Here is an 18,030-nt window from a genome sequence, read left to right on the forward strand (position 1 = left end):
ACTTAAAATCAATATAATTAATTTCTTGTATAAAATTATTTGAGCTCATATATTTAAACAGCTCAGACACTTACCAATAGCTGTTAAGGTATTCGATATTGTTTCGATAATCGTTTTAATTTTAATCGTGAGAGCAGTGAAACTAATCGATAGCACTTAAAAATATATCGAAATTGCATACTTTCTGCAGAAATCGGCTTAGTTCCAGCTCTAATTTCGAAGCGTTCGAGTTTCGATTTCGTGTTGAAATATACAAAACGCAAGTTAATCGATACTGATCACCGGGATATATATATGTACAACGGTTACGCGGATAGAAAATGCAGTGCTAATTGAGTGTAAGAATCTATAAAGTTGTCATAGTGAAAAGAAAAAACCGAAAAATTTCGGGTGCCAAAGAATCCATCCGTGCACACGCACACATATAGAAAAGGCACGCAGGCCGAGGCACATACACATGCTCACAGACACAGCGCAGTTGTTGGAAATGTGCAAATTGTATCAAAAATCCGCTCGAAAGTAAATAAATTGAGCAGTAAAAGCAGTGAAAATTCAAGTGAAAAAGCCATAAGCACATTGTGTGCAGCGGGAAAGGGCACTAGGAAGCCCAAAATACTTAAAAAAATTGTGTGCAATTTTGCAATGGTTTTTGGCTTTTTGTATATCGTTGTGTTCGTGTAGGTGAGAAGTGTAAAAAAGAAATACATAGGTGTATACATAGGTGTCCCTGTACGTGTGCCAGCCGCCAACAAACCACACACACACACATGCATACGTAACCGCAGTCGACGTTGGCAGAGAATAGAGCCCTAAAAGGATGCTTCCTGGCAGAGAAGAGAGAGCCACAAAAAGGATGCTTCCTGGGCTAAAATGTGGATGCTATTCGAAAGCTCACCCAAAACCAACTTTTCACTTTTCCCCGCACTTTTGTTGTTTTTGTTATTCCTGCTCTCTGCCTGCAAAGACATGCTTACTCGCAAACGCACATAAACACATGAAGATGTTTTGTTTTATTCTAGCTATTATCTGGAAAAACGAAGGTGATCAAGACACCCGGCATCAATGGGTTTCGTTATTTATTTGTTTTATTTATTATCAAATCGCTACTTTCATCTGATAAGGTCCTAATCAGCGATAAAAACAAAACCCCAAACAATATTTGGTGCGGCTGTTATCGCTAAATTCCCTAGAGTTATGCAAAATGCGCACACCAAATTACCGCATTTTATCATCAAAGTTCTTTAGCCTTTTCTTGCGCGTCCAATCTCGTCGGCCTGACGTTGTTGTTTTCATGCTTTTGGTTTTTGGTTTTTGTTTTTTCTGGCTTTTCTAAATGCGATGGGTGCTGTTTGTACGCGTGTGTGTCTGTGTGCCATGCGTGGGAGTGTGTCAGTGCGATCTCGTTTTGGCCAACGAAATGCAATTGGGAAAGTGTGAAACAAAAGAGAGAGAGAGATTGCGAGCGATGAAGAGAGGCACAAAACAGGCGAGAGCAAAATCAGTGCACTTTATGAGCCGTTGAAAACTGTGGGTCATTTAAATGTTACACTCTCGATCATATCGTTACACAAAAATATCAACTTAAGTTAAAATCCGAATCATCTGGTGACCGTATGTAGGAAACTTTAATTTCACAATCCTCCTTTCGACTGAATTTCCTTATGGTTTATAAGCTCTTTAGAGCTACAATGTTTATATTGGCAATGTATTCTTTTTAAGGAAAGTAACCAATATAGCAAAATGGTTATTATCGAAATTAGCTAATTGTGAGTTCATAAAAGTAATAATAGAGTTCACATAATAGTCATATTAGCCTTAGCTATTTTAGAAAGAGTTAGGTGAGTTCCGTTTGAAGCATTTAATGGTATTTAAATTTTTCTAACGAATTGGTCATTTTCTTATTTGCCATAAGGAGAAAACAATAAGTGTAAATACTTCGAAAAGTAATTTCTTTTGTTGAGTCATAAAGTTTATATTTCATAAATTGAGGTTGACCTACATTTCTTATGCTTTTACTTCTTTAAGATGGTGATTACTTTTATCTGGTTGTCAAAGTTAATTATAGCTAATGTGTTCAGTCGCAAGATGTAATATGAAACAGTTTTGAACATTATATTTTATTAATCTAAAATAGCTTAGAAACAGAGTGTTAATTTAGTAACATAGTTCTTTTCATTAAACATTTAGATATGCCCTTCGTAAAGCATCAAGTTTTGTAGATTTTCGTTGAAAACTCAATGCTCGAGCAGCAATCAAATTAGGCCCAATCTGAGGTAACCCTTTTGGTTATTATGTATGTACATATTTGATTGCCGATGCAGACGGACATTACAAAATGGCGGATACGATGGCAGACAGGCGGGAGAACAACAGTGGTGCGAAAAGGAAGCCCATTGGGAATTCAGGTGTCCATTTGTGGTCCATCACAGGACGAGAAACATGAACAGTCACAAAAACAGAGACAGAAACAGAAACAGGAACAGGACAATTGAGCAACAGCATTAGACGTCATCGGCAAAAGGAGCTTCCTCTTCCTCCGATTCTGTTGCTTTCGCTGCCATGTGGCCATGCTATGGATGCGCTCCACTTTTGGATGCTATTTATAAACCTTTTCACCCGTATACATACACACAAGGATGCCAGGCCAGTGATTCTGCTCTGCTTCCTTGAAATCTGCATAGTTCCGCTTCCGATTGAGTTGGCGCAGCCGCATTGCCGTGTCCGTTCCATATCCATATCGCCACATAGCCCCTTCCTCAGCCATTAAATCTTGTATTGGCGCAACAGAGAGTGTGTTTCACGTTCCACCGAATTCACCGGGCAGCATCCACATCCACATGTTGAGATGTAGTGGTCACATCATATTTCCCTTCCCGAATTCCCTTTCCGTTCCAAAAATCAACTCCCACCCTCACACTCATCGTTGCATTGATTTGTTTGTGTTCGCGAGTGAGTGTGCGTGTTTTCCGTCTGCACTTGTGATTTTCAAGTCCTTTTTCGAGTATATTTGAGTGTTAGTATATTTTAGTGTTTTTCAGCCTATAACCTAGCATTTCAATGCTTTTTTTACGAGAAAATAAATGTTTTGGAGTTTAAATAGTGATATTTAAAAGCCTTCCAAAAGCTTGTAAGCATTATATTCATGAATTTAACTTCTGAAGGCTCCATGGTGACTGATACAAGACACTGTATATATCATATTTGCAAATGAGAACGTACTTGTACTTGTAAGCATATTCTTATCCTTGAAAGATTCATAATATTAAAGCAGTGTCATCCGAAATACTTAAATTCCACCAATCTCCAGCGATTGGCAGAACGACTTTTGGGCACGTATCTGAATACACACATCGCCACATAATCTTATTTTCGCAGGTCCACAGGTGTGCTTTTAACGCTTTTTGAATCTCTCAGAAGCTCATGCATATCTCCATGTATAAGCAATATATTTATTGGGAGAATACTTCGACAGATATACGATTTTCATTGCATAGTTGAGTGTCTTTTTAATTACTGTTGAATTTCATCGGAATGCAAAACTAGTTATAATAAAATAAAAACATATCTAAGTCGTTTAGCTATTTAATTGTGATTGTTTTCCAAAAGTTAGCTAATCTTTTGTGTGAATCACGCATGACTCTTAGCTGTAAACTTAACTAAATTTTGTATACAAAGTCAAATTAGTAACCATCTCTTCTCTGCAATGACGAACAGTTGGTAAATGATAAATTGTTAGACTTCATTGTGTAATTGATTATTTAACATCAACATAATGAGTCACAATATGTTCAGAATCTTCATCATCTTGCCATTGTTTTGGCAATAGTTGGGGCGTTGAAATTTGGATATCTTTCAAGAACTAAACAGCCTCTCTTAGTTTTAAGCACCCGCACTGGTAGTTTCGCGACCAATGCAAAACAAAGCGAAAGTGCAATCAACAGAATGGCAGGCCTAAAAATAACATTTTTGCTTTTACTTATTATAAGATGCTTGATGTTGATGGTTTTAAATAGGAGTAGTGACATTTGTTCATTTTCGGCAGAGAATTCAATGCCAAGAGGATCGGTCCGGTCGCGTTTTCTCACGTTTTCTTTGTGGTTCTTTGCGCTCTCATTGTTTCGCATCTCTCATCTTTCAACCCCCTTTTTTTTTCGTTGTGTCATCTGTTTGCAGTGTGAAAACCGAAGAAAAGCCGGCTCAGCAGGAGGCGAAAAACATTTTCCAAACGCATCAGATGTAAATGAGATGCCGTCGCGCCGGCAGCAAAGGCAGCAGCAAGCAAAACCACGCCGACATCGCCTCCGGAAATACCAGGAGCCCCAAGCAGAATCTGATTATCAAGTGAAGAGCAGTGGAACGAGGACTCAATCCGTTCGAAAAAATTGATAAGTCGATATAGGATATAGTATATATAGGATATAGCCAGGGAGAAAAGCAAACAAATCTATAGGGGAGTAGGAATATCGAGCCTTTCGGGTGGAGGACACACGCCGCGCATCCAAGATGAAGCGACGCAACGCGGATTGTGGCAAGCTTCGGCGGCCAATTAAGCGCAACAAAATCACAGAGGGAATGTACGGAAGGTAAGTTTACGATTATAGATTTCATTATTAAACTAAATTCGTATAAAAGGGCTAGCTTTCACAAAATACTTACTCTAAATATTAATATTACATTCATACATAGTATTACATAGATATATCAAAATACATACTATACATCATCACTTAAAATTTGAAGTGATTTCAAAATCCATTCAATTATGTCACAGCCCATTAATAAAATTCATTGTGCCTTACGATCAAGAAATTTCTTAATTGAGGTAATAAAGATACTTTTCGATTTATTGGCATGCGAACTGCCCCCCAAGTCAAGTTGATGATTATCAGACTTCTTGAGGCGCAAGAGAACAACCACCGAAATTCCGAGAGTGTGCCCATGTGGAGGAACTTGCTCCTCTGCTCTCGCTTTTTATTATTTATACGTTTGTTTACTTTTTGATTGCGCCTTAGTGCTGTTGTTTTGCTTTATGATGTTTTGGATGTATTCATTTGGACGCTACTCGTTTTTGGCATGTTACCCGCCTCTTCGCGCTTCTGTTTTCTCAGCTTTTTCCTAATCTTTGACTTGGCCTCATGTCATTTAACATTTTTTTACTGTCTGATTGATGGATGCGGATTCTTATCTGGCCTCTGAAAGCATTTTATTAAAGCTGACCCTTAATTGCTCGTGTTTTCTTACTAATGGGACAGAACACTCGATGAAAAAGCATTCGCCTGACAATTTAACTTCGAGAATGTAATTTAATAAAGAAGATTGTTGTTATCGCACACAAATAATCAAATTAAGAAACTTGTAAAGAGAATTATAATATTTGTATATACAAAATATATAAATTTAATTTTTAATTCCAGCACAACAGTTCTGTACATGAAGTTTCTTATCCTTTGGGCCATCGTAATGGTTGCCGACTTCATGTTCATGTTCCGTTTTGAGTACTTGTGGCCATTCTGGCTGCTCCTTCGCTCCGTGCACGATTCCTTCAAGTACAAGGGTCTGGTAAGTGGAATGATCAGAGGGCTAGGGACTCAAATGCGGAGTGCTTGAAACTCTATATGACCCAATTTCATTTGCAGGCATTCTCCGTACTCTTCGTGGGCATAGCGATAACGTCGGATCTGGTCTGTTTGTTCTTCATACCCGTACACTGGCTGCTCTTCGCGGCCAGCACATATGTTTGGGTGCAGTATGTCTGGCACACAGGTGCGTCATTCTTCGCCGATACCGAGTCTCTGAACATCTCCTTACTTGATAACTTTTTCTCTTGCAGATAAGGGGATCTGTTTGCCGACCATAATACTCTGGATGTTATTTGTCTACCTCGAGGTGGGCATACGATGGAAAGACAGTCGCCACATGCCGCACTTGGATCTCTGCCGGCCGTTTGCAGCGCACTGGTGAGACAAACACAAGTAGTAAAATAAGAACCTCTCTATAATAAACCTATTCACTTTCAGCATTGGCTATCCGGTTGTCACGCTCGGATTTGGCTTCAAAAGCTACGTGGGCTACCGCATGCGCCAGCGCAAGCAGCGCGAGGTGGCTAAGGACAACGAGTTCTACATGCAGCTCCTGCAGCAGGCTCTGCCCGCAGAAGAGGCAGCCGAGGAGACAGCTGCGGGGACGACAGCCACGTCTAGCACCGTAGTGGTGGCCAATGGGTCTGCCACTACACCGGCTCTGGTCGCATCATCCGGAGCAACAGCAGCGAACGGCATTTTGGCCACTGCCACGCAAGCACAAAACCATCATGAGCATCATCACAGCGGCGGCGCCGGCGCCAGCAGCAACAGCTCGAGCAATAGCAATCATCACCATCACCACCATCATAGCAACAATAGTGGCAACAGCGGCAGCAGCAGCCATAATAGCAACGGGAGTAGCGGCGGCAAGGACAACAGTACGAGCGACAGCACAACGGCGGCCGCATCGTCGTCCTCTGCAGCGTCTTCATCAACGGGAGCTGCGGCAGGTGCATCATCAGCGTCCACGTCCTCCGCCTCATCGTCGTCGTCGGCAACGGCGGGCAAGCAGTCGTCGGCGTCTGGCGCATCCACGGCCACAACAGGTGCAGCAACAACTTCTTCCAATCCCGTCTCAGCTCTTTCCGCTTTGACTGCTAATTGGGCGACGCAGCAACATCACTTGGATGCGGCAGCATCCCAGGCTACTTTTTCTGCCCGTTCTTCCTCCTCTACTTCCGACGGTGCCGATGCTGACGGTTGTTGTGGTGGTAATAATGTATTCAGTTGCTTCTTGCTGCCCCTCACAACAGCAACTAATTTGTATCAGACACATTTGTATGTTTCTGTATGCGCATGTAACCCACGAATCCATCATAATAGTAACCGCCAGCGAGTCTTCCTTGCGATATCTAACCCACAGCAACCACAGACGGCAGTTGTCAGCCCTGAAAAATCGAAACCTTCATATCATTTTTCCTGCTGCAATGCAAATCTAATTTCGATTGTCAGCAGCAGGCCCAAGCAACCAATAATTGTCCCCAGACCCCATTTCCTCACGAATCAATAAAACATAATTATGTTGTATATCGACGTCTATAAATAGGCATGCACTTAACTATCTATTAATATACTCTTTCAGCAACCTCCAATGGTCACGCTGGTGGTTCAAGGAACCACCGACGCAGCATGGACAAGGATAAGCATCGCAACAAGGGTGACGCTGCTGATAATGAGCACAACAATGGAACGCGACACGGGGGTAAAAATAGCAGCAACAACTATCACCAAGTCGATAGCGGTGCTGCCACAGCAACCACAACAGTAACAGCCACATCAAGTAATAGTAAGGATAAGGATAAGGAGAAGTCAGACTGGGATAGTAGCACCAACTATCCACAACAACAGCAGCAAGGGGGCAAGGAAAAGCACGGTGAGCACGGTGAATGCCTACGATTTGATTAGTTTCAAAAGCGCAACCAGATAGTCATTAATCTTATCGATTTAGCTTATTAACGTAATTAAGTTGTTTAATTATTTTTAATTCCCTCTCAAAAGCCACGTTCCAAGTTTCATGAATTCCCTAAAGAGAAATATAGTATATTTCGGGTAATAATTTTTATCCGACCCCTTAGAGTATGAGTAGGTTTTTAACCTTAATATTCCCAATCGCCTTTTTTATGAGTACGGCTATCAACTTTAAAAATCTTTATGGAATGACGACTATATGTTTTAGCTCATAAAATAGCTATTTAGAATAACATTTTCGGGTTAACATTTTCAGACAAAAAGGCAGGCAATGCTGTTCCCAACGGAAATGCCAATCACCTCGAAGTCGAGGAGACGGTCAGTGTGGAGCCGGCACCACCGGCTGAAAAGGCTCCCAAGGGTAAAGAAATTAAATGTAACGATTTCATTCTATGACTAATCCTAACTCCTCGATAGGTCGACGCAATCGCGGCAAGAAAGATAATGCAGCAAAGGACAATCACAGTCATCAGCAGCAGCTGGCTCAGCAGCAAAAGGAAAAGGACAAGGAGAACACAGCTAATAACAACAATACCGACGCTAGCTCGGTATCATCATCGGCGAGCTCCACCTCCAGCAATGCCATTGCCAACTTGGCCAGCAAGGTGGTATCTAAGATCTGTGAAACCTGCCTGAAATTGGAGGCAGATGTGAAAAAATATCGCGCTGAAATCAGCCACATGAAGCAAATCGAAAATGAACTGCGCCAGAAGCTGGACGCTAATCTCACGAGCAAGTCATCGCTGCAAGCCAAGCAGAAGGAGTGCGACGAACTGGAGAAGCGAATTCAAGAGCTAAACAACGCGCGACACGCCGATATGCTTAATCTGCAAACGGTAGAGCGTCGACTCAACGAGGAACGCCGCCAGAAGCAATCCCTGGACTCTCAGTTAGCCAACGAGAAGAAGGCTCGGAAGGTGGCCGAGGAGAAAGCAGCTCGTCCAGAGTGCAGTTCACAATGCAAGCAGCGGCGCCAGCAGATGGATGAGGAGCAGAAACGACTTCGTGGCGACCTCAAGCAGACGGAGGAGGCAAAGCAACTTGCCGTCGATCACGGCAGAAAAGTGGAACAAGAGGTAAGTAGTTGGTGTAGAATTATTTCTTACGAATATGATAATAATTTCGATAGTAAGCAACCTACTAACTATAAAGAATTTTACTGATATTAATAAAATACTTTTAATATTCCCAGTACCGCATGCTGGAGGCGAAGCTTCGAAATCGCGAATCCTCGCAGCCTGATCCCGAGATGCTATTGAACGCCCTGGCTGCCATGCAGGATAAGAACGCAACGCTGGAGAAGAATTTATCCGCAGAGACGAGAGTCAAGCTGGACTTGTTCTCGGCTCTGGGCGCTGCCAAGCGCCAGATTGAAATATCTGACAGTAAGTGTCTCATTCGTTTTGTGTTGAAAAAGCGAATCAGATCTTACTAATTTCATTACTTTTAGACCATCGTCGCTCCAAGGAGGATGAGGTCATTGATCTCAAGGCAAAGATTGCCCAACTTTTGGCCGTGATGCCAGACACTTTGTGCATGAACACAGGCCCACATGGACCAGCGAGTAGCATTCTGCGGATGAACGACACTCCGCCGCTACAGTCAGGTCCCGGACCGTCCTCGCCTATGCTCAGTCTGAGCGCTGCGCAGGAGTACCAGCAGCATCAGCAGCACCAGCAGCACCAACAGCATCAGCAGCACCAGCAACAGCAGCATCAGCAGCATCAACAGCATCAGCAACATCAGCAACATCAGCAGCATCAGCAACACCAGCAGCATCAGCAACATCAGCAGCACCAGCAGCATCAGCAGCAGGGTGGTGGTGGTCCTGTCTCCCAACAGCAAATGGTGCCGGTCAGCGTGGCTACTGCCTTCCAGGTTGCTGCAGCCAATGCTGCCGCGGCCAATGGAAACGGAGGATCAACGCTAGATCCCAATGCTAGTGTGTATACACCCAAGACGGGCAACATGATGCCTGTGTCGCCGGTTGGCATGAACCCCAATGGGGCGGATGCCTGACGCCAACAGCAGCAGCAGCAACAGCAGCAACAACAACAGCAGTCCTTGACGTCGTCGTCGTCGTCGTCCTCGCACCTGCATATGCGACGACAAGTTTGAGATTATTATACTTTATATGAATTAGGGAAAACAAACGCAAACAACCGTCGCCACAGCAAACGATGAGCAACCCGAAGCTGGAGCCGGAGCCGGATCCAAGAAGTTTGCAAACAATATCTGAATGTCCGTAATATGAATAAGCAGTTTCCTTTAAAAATTAAACACCGCCACAGAAGCGCAGGGAGCACTGATGAATGCAGCCTAAAATTGCTGAACATTTCCCGTTTTAGATTTTCAGAACCTCTATCCAAACCAGTTCTCTGCATTGAATTTGGCATTCCAATTGAATTTTTTCTTGAAGGCCTTAATGAAAATTCTCAGCTCATTCAACCCACTGTTTTGAATCGGCTGCCTCGCCACCACACAACACACATTACACATTCAGTATCTCCCTCTAACACGAAAAGTAAATGATTACTTTAACCAGATGATTCGAACCTCGAAACAAACACATTTGAAAACAATAAGAACAGAACACAAATTTCTAAAAATAATAACTAAAATGAAAATGGCGATTCGTATTTTTGATTGAAGAGAAAACGCCAAGGAACTACCTATTATCCCTTGTACAATGTTTTTTAATTTTTTTACCAAACGCTGTGAGAGAGTTGGACCAACCTTAGTGATGGCCTTGATCTTGGGGAGGTGGCAGCTGCCCAGCATGACCTCTGCCCCCTGATTCAATGGAATATATTTTTGAAGTCTGCGCCCTTGATTTATTATCTCATTAAATTATTTTTGTTATAATACCTTAAATGTATGCTATAATTTAGAACTTATCATTTTTGAAAACACATCAAACGAAAAACGATTTTCTTTTAAGTTTTAATTTATTTTTGTTTAGTTCTGCTGTTCCTAAGAAACAAAAAATCGAAAACAACTAAGAGAAACGCTTTGGTTTATTTACGAAAAGTGAAAAGTCGACTATTTTGTTTAATAAAAAATAACCTTTCGCTGCGAGAAGCAAGTACATATTATTTTGTTTACTTTAATTGTATTAAGTTTATTATTATTATTAATGTATATAGCAACCCACGAATGATTTGTTAAACTCAGATTCACCAAAGCTCAATTGCTTTGCCAGTTCCGTTCCACAAGGGTATACTTTTCACTCGGGAAACTCCTGAAAATCACTATAAAAATGTTGCTGAACCTTGTATATGGTGTGTTGGAAGCAATTTCAAAAGCAATATACACTACAGTGGCCACCATTTGGAGCATTGAACGTAAGTATATTGTTTTCGACTATGTTGGTCTCGCATTCTGAAGCAATCCAAACACACAGAGGCCATGATTAACATGATGATGTCCACGTTTTTATTTGTGCTGGGCATAGCCTGCCACCCAGTTATGGTTATACCTATGCTACTTGGAGGATACTATATAATCCGCAATTTTTGCTTCAGACGCGCAATGAACCCTAAAAAGGACAATGCTTTGGATAACGATGGTGGACTAATCAAGCGTAACATACCCCTAAGTCCACGCCTTCCATCTTACCGCAGCTTCGGAAACCTATCCTCACTTAGCAATGATGTACCAAATGATAACTGTCAATAAGGACGACAGACATTTTTGCGTTTATATTAGTTATTAGACATCATATTGGCAAATACATGTACAGATGTGAGCATCCCTAATCTTGGTATTAAAACAGTCATTAAAATCTGAATGTGGGTGTGTGGGTTTATAATCTTAAATCTGACACATACTAGTACGGTTTTAATTCTAAGTCTTTGTTTTATATAAATATGGAATCTATAACTGAATAACTTTAAGGTTTCAGCAGGCTGCTGGTGTCCACCTTGCGTAGAGCCTCTCTTGCCTTGAGCAAAGTCACATTGTTGGGTTGACTTACGAGTCCGGCTAAGTGGCGGATATATTTGTCAATGTTGCCCACATTGGGACCATTTGGCTCCAGAGGAGGCAGTGAGATTTCACCGAGAGCTGCCACCAATTTCTGACGCAAGCCGCGCACATAAGTCTCCAGCCGTCGGTTTTCCTCCATCAACTCGGTCACCTCGCCCATCACCTTGGCGTAGCCGGCCTTCGTGTTGTCTACATGCTGCTCCAGCACAGCATTCTGCTGTTCCAGATCGGTCTTGGCCTTGCGCAGAGTCCTTAATTCGTTCTCCGTACTACGATTGTGTTCAATGAACTCATTGGTGTAGATGGGTATCTCGCCAGGCTGTAGAGGTCGTGGTGCGGGAACTACACTGCTGGGTGGCGGCTGATTTGGTGCCGGAGTGATTGCTGGCGGTGGTGTCTGCGCACGCTTTACCTTGGCCAGAGGCACATCATCCGGATCCTCGCTTTGTCCCTTCACCTGCTTAGCCTTGGTTTTTTTTGCCTTGCCCAAGCTTGATTCACCCTTCGGCGTCTTTTCCTTGGGCGAACTGTCCAATTTGGTGGCCTTCTTGGCCTTGGCTAACTCCCTGGCCACTATTTCAGGATTTTCCTTAAGAAACAACTCTAGCTGCTCCTGATATCTAAAAAAAAAATCATGAATGAGTTCCTGGGTGTTTTTTGGGGGTTGAGAATTCTCTTACATGGCTTTGTCTTTGGCGGCTGCCTCCATGTAGGGCGCTTTGCGCTCCTCCGGCAGCTGGTGCCACTCCTCGCCGATGATTCTAGTGTGCTCTAGAGCAGTTCGTTGCGGTTGATCCCGTCGCAGTTCCTCGCGCCGATCGTTCATGAAGCGAACGTAGCCGTTGAGTGGCATTTTCGGAGCACCAGCTACGTTTATTCGACGCTGGGTCAGCTTCTTGAGCTCAGATCCAAGGTGAGATTCCGAGTGGCGACCCTTTGGGTTCTTGGATTTCTTTTTACCCTTGGTCGGTTTGTCACCTTCAATCTCCTCGATGGCCGCCGAATCCAGGGATTGCGAAGCGATTGGCATCGACACTGGTGATTCCGTTACCGGATCTGGGGTTTCATTGGGTGGCTCCGTCATGATTGGACCTTCTTGTGGTCTAATGCATTTAGGATTGTTTTGATTTTTTTTGCAAAATATGCAGGAACGGAGCACAAAAACTTGCTCAATGATATAAACAACTTTTTGAACTAGTTCCACAATGAATTATTCATTAGGGTGGTTCGATATTTGTGTATGAATTTATTAAACATGGGTTTGGTGACCCATAAAACCTACTTAAGTTAAAAAATCATTAAAATTTTATAAGAAAATGTATTTAAAATTATCTTAGATATTAAGCAAAAATATTTTTATAAGAAATATAAATATTCATCTTCTCCTCCTAATTATTCAATGTAAAAAACCTTTTCAATTTAGATATCTTTCCAATGAATTCAGGTTTAATGTACTTCAGAGAATACATGTACATATGCAATTTGTTATCATTTAATCTTTCTATATAATTTGCAGCCATTAAAATGTAGCGATGCGTAGTATACAAAAGTGCGTATTTAGAAGCAAATTACTCACTCGCTTCCACTTTAGACCTTCCTATCTACGCAGAAATTACGTCAGAAAATATGGCGTGATGTGAGTGACATGGCGTGATTAACAATTTAATCGTTCTCAGTACAAAGTTCTCTTTTATCATTGAGTATCTTAAATAATTAAAAGCGAATAGTAGGTTTGGTTTGGTTTGGTTTATATTTTGAATATAATTAATTTTTTTTGAATGTTTTTCCAAATTCTTTGAGCACAATACAAGTAAACGTAAGCCTATGTGGTTAGAGATTGTTAAACATAAATGGAAACCTACAGCTTAACTAGGCGCTTTAACTACAATATCATTTATAAAGCCTTCGATTAAGAATGTATTTACAGCCTATCAACTAAAACACTTAAACAAACGGCGGCCGGCCAAACTTAACAATACAAGAGAGACAGAACGAAGTTTTCAATTTGAAAAACTTAGATCAAACTGGGGAACAGCTCGTCGAAGTTGCTCTCCCAGGGGAAATCCTCCTCCTCTGTGGGCAGAGTCAAAGCCGTGGACATGGGTGAGCCCAGTATAGACTCGTAACCGTGGTCCGAGGTGGCCGAGTGGAGGGACAATGCGGGTGATTTTGCCAGCGGGGAGATCGCCTTAACGCGCGGACGGAGGAATCGTTCGATGGGATCGAAGCTGCACTCGTCGTCCGAATCGTCGGTGGCGTTCACAACGTTAAGGTATACCTGTGACGGAGACGTCGCTGGCGGCGGACACTTCATGATCACGTCCGTTGAGTCGTCGCCAGCGGTGACCCCATCACAGTAGATCTCCTCAACGGCCTCGTTGACCGGCACCGCATCGCCATCCATGACGATAGTGATCGAGTTTGTCTTGGCATCGTAGGTTCCGTATACTGTATCCGGAGTGGCCTGTAGAAATGAGGCGCTCGCTGTAGCTGTGATTGTTGATGTCGTCGAAGCTGTTTCCTGTGGGTTTCCATCCATCTCCAACATCCGCACATTTAGGCTAACCGTGTGCTTGTGATCGTGGTCTTGATCCTGGTCCTTATTCAGGCCATCAGCTCTATGCCCGTCGGATTCCAGGCGCTCTGCTGCGGGCCCCACCACTGGTCCAAGCAGTCGCTCTGCGTTGCCTGCATCTTCGGAAGCAGCTGGGCAGCTCGCTCCAGAGCCTGTTTCCAGGTCTGCTGTGATATCTGCGAGCAGACTTTCGGCCAGCTCTTCGAGGCGCTTGACGTCGAATTCTTCGTCGTCGCCAAGCATGTCTTGTAGAGTAGGCAGAGGGCAACAACCTTCCAGAGTGATGCCATGCTCCTGCTGTTCTTCAGCTCCTCCGTCAGCAGACGCGCTGACGACTGTGTGTCCACCTGTTGTATACCCTTCGGCAGAGGGTCAGCTTTGGATGCTGCAGATCCAAGGTTGGTGGACGCACAGCCCTCAGCGCCTGCGCTGGCGTTGGATTGGCTGATGCTTCTGGTGTTGTGTTGCTGTTGCTGTTTCAGTTCGGCGAGTTCTTGACGCAGGAGTTCCAGCTCCGAGTCCAGCTTATGGTTCTTGGCCAGTAGTGACTCGTTGATGGCCTGTAGGCTATCGCACTTATTTTGTAGTATTTCCGTTTTGTCAGTGAGTTCCTTGATCTCGTAGTCCATCTCCTCCATACGCGCCTTCTTCCGGTCGCGCGATGTCTGGGCGGCCACTCGGTTCTTTAGCTTCCTGAGGGTTTAAGGTTTGGAATTAATAGGAAGATCAGTGGGTTGAGTGCTCTATAGACTTACTTTCTCTGCACTTTCTCCTCCCAGGTGAGATGGTCGAGACGACGCTTCTTTGCCTTGGGCGCTGATGCAGCCGGGTTATCGTCATCCATGTTAGATGAGGAAGCGTATCCTGAACTAGAAGGCGTAGGCGAGGCAGAGGGCGTGGACGCTGCCTTAAGCAGGGCCGCTGTTAAGGGGGCGGGGCGTAGCTTGGGCAGATTATTCGATGTGATTGCTGTCCGTGGAACGGCTATGAGCACTGCATTTGCTGTGGGGGCCATGGTTAACTGATTGGGTCCAAATTATAAACTGCTGTGTGCTTGGGCAACTGTGAAAAACGCTTTTCCACTTAGATTTGCATCGCTGTGCTAACTTATGTTTGTCTTAGGTCGCTTACATATATTTCGACTGCGCTGCTCGGACGCTTTGCGGATTTGGACCTCTTCATCGCCTTCGACTCGGGCTTTTTGGTTCCGTCTCACGCAATTTTCTCACCACCTTTGAAATATCGACCAACTGGTTTTCCTTTGTGCTGACGTGTTCTTTTCCGAATGGCTGTGAAAAGCTGACGTGTTTTTCGCGCAGTGTTACCAGATAGTGCAACGGGGGATGTTCACAGCCAGGCCTGTTTTCAAACTAAAAAATCCATCACTTTTCCGCCACATTCGAAAACGGTGTTTTTGAACTAACAGTTTTTAATAATATTTTTAAATAAATAAGATATTTTGCTTCATTTAATGGCTATAAACTGTAAAACGTTTAAGCATTGTTTAGATTAATTTTATGGCTGTGAAATGTCGAATGCTTATCGATAGTTAAGATTTAAGGAGATGCCATTTGTTAGAGTTCTATTAATTAATCGCGTTTGGTTTCTGGTTTTTAAATTATTTTATAAATATACATAATTAGGTTTTAGTTGAAAATATATATAGCTAAACATGTCAAAATGATATTGCTAAGGTTTCCAACACAGAAAGCTAGGAAGTTTGTTGGGGTTTCTTTCCCTTTTCTTTTTCGGCTTGGGCCAATTCCTCCTTAACAACTTCAGCGATATCATAGATAATTGGCTTGTGCTAAAGGTTTAAAATAAATATGAAATTTAGTGGAACAGGTAAAATGTACGCCTCACCTTAAGTTGATTAATGTAGAAAGTAAAGGGAATGTTTCCAGTAATGGGATCAATAGCCACCGGCCACATAGAATCCAGTTCCTCTTGGGAAAAAGGTTCACCTTCCTCAGACATAAGTTTCCCAAAGTATTCCTTAGTCAGATATTTCTTGTTTTCTGGGTCAAGGGTCTCAAATGCCTCTAGAAGCTTTTCTGTAGAAGCTGGTTCCATTCTGCGGAATATACACATAAAAAAGGCAAGGATAATAAAAAAAAAAAAATACACTTACTGTCGATCCATAAGCAGCTGTGAGACGTGGGCTATGAACTTGGATATGTAAGCCTCCCCGGGATAATCATTCGACTCGGTGGCCTTAATAACACTTTCTACTTCCTTCTCGGTGGGAACGCAGCCTAAAAATCGGAGGACGTTACCCACATTGCGAGTATCAATATACTTATCGCCATGCGTATCAAAGATACAAAATGCTTCCGAAATTAGAACTTCAAGTTCGTTGTTCAAGGTTACTGTGGAGAAGAATTGTTGAAACATAAAAGACGATATTCACTAAAAACATGTCTTACCACCAACTTCCATGGCGAAACTTAATACTTATAAAATTTTGGTGGTTTTTCCGAATGTTTTCACTAAAAATTTTATATATACGTTAATTTTTTCGTGATTAACACTTATTGAAACTGAAAAAGAACTGAAGGTTTGCTGTATTTTCATTTTAAAAGTAACGAAAATGAATCGAAGACGGCGCCAAACACAGACTATCGACAATATGGTCACACTTTCTGTGGTGAATATCCACCGATGTACGGTTGTCGATAAGTACCTTTCATGCAACCGTGTTGAGCGTCGCGTTATTTTGTTTTCTGTTTTGTTTTTCGTTTCGTGTTTTTGATTTTACTCCCATGTAGTGTTTGTTTCCCTATTTAAGTTTAAACATGCCATTCAGTTAGAGATTCCTAATGCCGCACAATTGAAATTTAAGACCACTCCAGTGTTATTTAAATGACAAAAAACAGTGCATCTATTTGCTGTCGGTGTGCATTGGCATTTGTGTGCGTTATTCAGCAGCAACAGGTTTTCCAACTCAACTCAACGCGCCACCTCAGTTTTCATTTGTTTTCGATATTCCGTGGTGTTCGGTTCGTGGTGCGGGAAAATTGAATTGCAGTTTAATGCAACGTTTAATGGAAAAAGAGACGATTAGTTAGCAACCCGTTTCTTCTACCGTCACAGGTGTGTAACGTTGGTCGGCGAATCCAACGGGTTTTCCAGGAGCTTTTCGGCCCATAACAAGTTCAAAACTTGGCCATAATATCACAGTTAACAAGTGCCACCGCTTCCAAGTGTTAGTTAACAAGTGTGTGCATGTGTGTGCGTTTTTGGAATACGCGTTTTCAAAGAAAAACCTCTCCTTAAAACATTAAATCCTCCATAAAAATGGAAAGTGTTCAATAACCAATACCGATTTGCTGCTAACAACGATCATCGATTCCACGGTTTGGGCCAGTTTTCAAACCAAATAAATAAACAGTCCGATACGACAACGAAAAGAGGTGCGAATTTTGAAAGTGGCAGAAAATTGCTTTTATCTCTCTCATTGACATTTTTCCAATATTTGCCCATGGCATTGACCACCACTCGATAGAAAGTTTATCTCTAATCGATGGCAATTAGCGAGGCGTGCATGAAAGATAAATATTTGCAAATGTATCTCATGGCACTGTTGACTGTTGAGAGCCAATTTCTATGATTGGTGATCAATTTGCTTGGAAACATAACTGAATGTTTATTTAAATTAGTGATTTATAGCTCAAAGTTGTTAAAAATCTTTTAGCTACTCCTGTTTATCACAAAATAAGAAAATAAATAAGACTGAAATATACGGATTATAATGTTGCATAAAATGTTTAGTGTTTATCCTTAATTTATAGACTTAAATATTTAAAAATACGTAAAAAAAAATACTGGAAACTAAAATCAAATTATTTTTATAGTTGGTAATAAATGAAACTTAACAAGTTTGATGTCTTTCTTGGCAACAACGTGCACCAATCTGTT

General features: G+C 42.3%; 5 protein-coding genes across 5 annotated transcripts; 2 read left to right on the top strand and 3 right to left on the bottom strand.

Annotated features, from left to right (window-relative positions):
• The first annotated feature begins 221 nt into the window (after window positions 1-221).
• Window positions 222-10,638, top strand: LOC108109094 (macoilin). The gene is made up of 11 exons (XM_017217476.1): window positions 222-338; window positions 4,174-4,583; window positions 5,415-5,559; window positions 5,637-5,763; window positions 5,831-5,957; window positions 6,018-6,628; window positions 7,165-7,455; window positions 7,807-7,911; window positions 7,968-8,626; window positions 8,743-8,935; window positions 9,001-10,638. Exons 2-11 carry the CDS (start codon window positions 4,504-4,506, stop codon window positions 9,567-9,569), a joined length of 2,907 nt encoding a protein of 968 aa, XP_017072965.1. The 5' UTR covers window positions 222-338; window positions 4,174-4,503; the 3' UTR covers window positions 9,570-10,638.
• A 101-nt stretch (window positions 10,639-10,739) lies between these two features.
• Window positions 10,740-11,308, top strand: LOC108109097. Its single transcript, XM_017217480.2, has 2 exons — window positions 10,740-10,894; window positions 10,954-11,308. The coding sequence occupies exons 1-2, from the start codon at window positions 10,810-10,812 to the stop codon at window positions 11,226-11,228; spliced, it is 360 nt and encodes a 119-aa protein (XP_017072969.1). The 5' UTR covers window positions 10,740-10,809; the 3' UTR covers window positions 11,229-11,308.
• A 32-nt stretch (window positions 11,309-11,340) lies between these two features.
• LOC108109096 (high mobility group protein 20A) lies at window positions 11,341-12,729 on the bottom strand. The gene is made up of 2 exons (XM_017217479.2): window positions 12,218-12,729; window positions 11,341-12,157 (listed from the first exon to the last, which is right to left on the bottom strand). Exons 1-2 carry the CDS (start codon window positions 12,619-12,621, stop codon window positions 11,443-11,445), a joined length of 1,119 nt encoding a protein of 372 aa, XP_017072968.1. The 5' UTR covers window positions 12,622-12,729; the 3' UTR covers window positions 11,341-11,442.
• A 539-nt stretch (window positions 12,730-13,268) lies between these two features.
• LOC108109095 lies at window positions 13,269-15,443 on the bottom strand. The gene is given in 3 exon segments (XM_017217478.2): window positions 13,269-14,472; window positions 14,475-14,805; window positions 14,868-15,443. Coding segments are annotated over 3 exon segments (1,512 nt in total). The 5' UTR covers window positions 15,128-15,443; the 3' UTR covers window positions 13,269-13,551.
• Window positions 15,444-15,677: 234 nt separating this feature from the next.
• LOC108108981 (dynein regulatory complex protein 8) lies at window positions 15,678-16,653 on the bottom strand. The gene is made up of 4 exons (XM_017217237.1): window positions 16,539-16,653; window positions 16,244-16,481; window positions 15,976-16,186; window positions 15,678-15,919 (listed from the first exon to the last, which is right to left on the bottom strand). Exons 1-4 carry the CDS (start codon window positions 16,549-16,551, stop codon window positions 15,824-15,826), a joined length of 558 nt encoding a protein of 185 aa, XP_017072726.1. The 5' UTR covers window positions 16,552-16,653; the 3' UTR covers window positions 15,678-15,823.
• Window positions 16,654-18,030: the final 1,377 nt, after the last annotated feature.

This window comes from Drosophila eugracilis, unplaced genomic scaffold (assembly GCF_018153835.1).
Source record: "Drosophila eugracilis isolate 14026-0451.02 unplaced genomic scaffold, ASM1815383v1 contig_1765, whole genome shotgun sequence".
Classification (NCBI taxonomy): domain Eukaryota; kingdom Metazoa; phylum Arthropoda; class Insecta; order Diptera; family Drosophilidae; genus Drosophila; species Drosophila eugracilis.

What these genes read in the sequence shown, in the direction of transcription:
- LOC108108981 (XM_017217237.1), bottom strand. An exon ending in CAGCTGCTTATGGATCGACA is followed by an intron (nt 16,187 to 16,243) that starts GTAAGTGTATTT and finishes TATATTCCGCAG; the next exon opens with AATGGAACCAGCTTCTACAG. An exon ending in TCTACATTAATCAACTTAAG is followed by an intron (nt 15,920 to 15,975) that starts GTGAGGCGTACA and finishes TTAAACCTTTAG; the next exon opens with CACAAGCCAATTATCTATGA.
- LOC108109097 (XM_017217480.2), top strand. Translation starts at nt 10,810, where the DNA reads ATGTTGCTGAACCTTGTATATGGTGTGTTGGAAGCAATTTCAAAAGCA. An exon ending in CACCATTTGGAGCATTGAAC is followed by an intron (nt 10,895 to 10,953) that starts GTAAGTATATTG and finishes CCAAACACACAG; the next exon opens with AGGCCATGATTAACATGATG.
- LOC108109094 (XM_017217476.1), top strand. Translation starts at nt 4,504, where the DNA reads ATGAAGCGACGCAACGCGGATTGTGGCAAGCTTCGGCGGCCAATTAAG. An exon ending in CGCATCCACGGCCACAACAG is followed by an intron (nt 6,629 to 7,164) that starts GTGCAGCAACAA and finishes ATACTCTTTCAG; the next exon opens with CAACCTCCAATGGTCACGCT. An exon ending in GCAGAAAAGTGGAACAAGAG is followed by an intron (nt 8,627 to 8,742) that starts GTAAGTAGTTGG and finishes TAATATTCCCAG; the next exon opens with TACCGCATGCTGGAGGCGAA.
- LOC108109096 (XM_017217479.2), bottom strand. Translation starts at nt 12,621, where the DNA reads ATGACGGAGCCACCCAATGAAACCCCAGATCCGGTAACGGAATCACCA. An exon ending in GCCGCCAAAGACAAAGCCAT is followed by an intron (nt 12,158 to 12,217) that starts GTAAGAGAATTC and finishes TTTTTTTTTTAG; the next exon opens with ATATCAGGAGCAGCTAGAGT.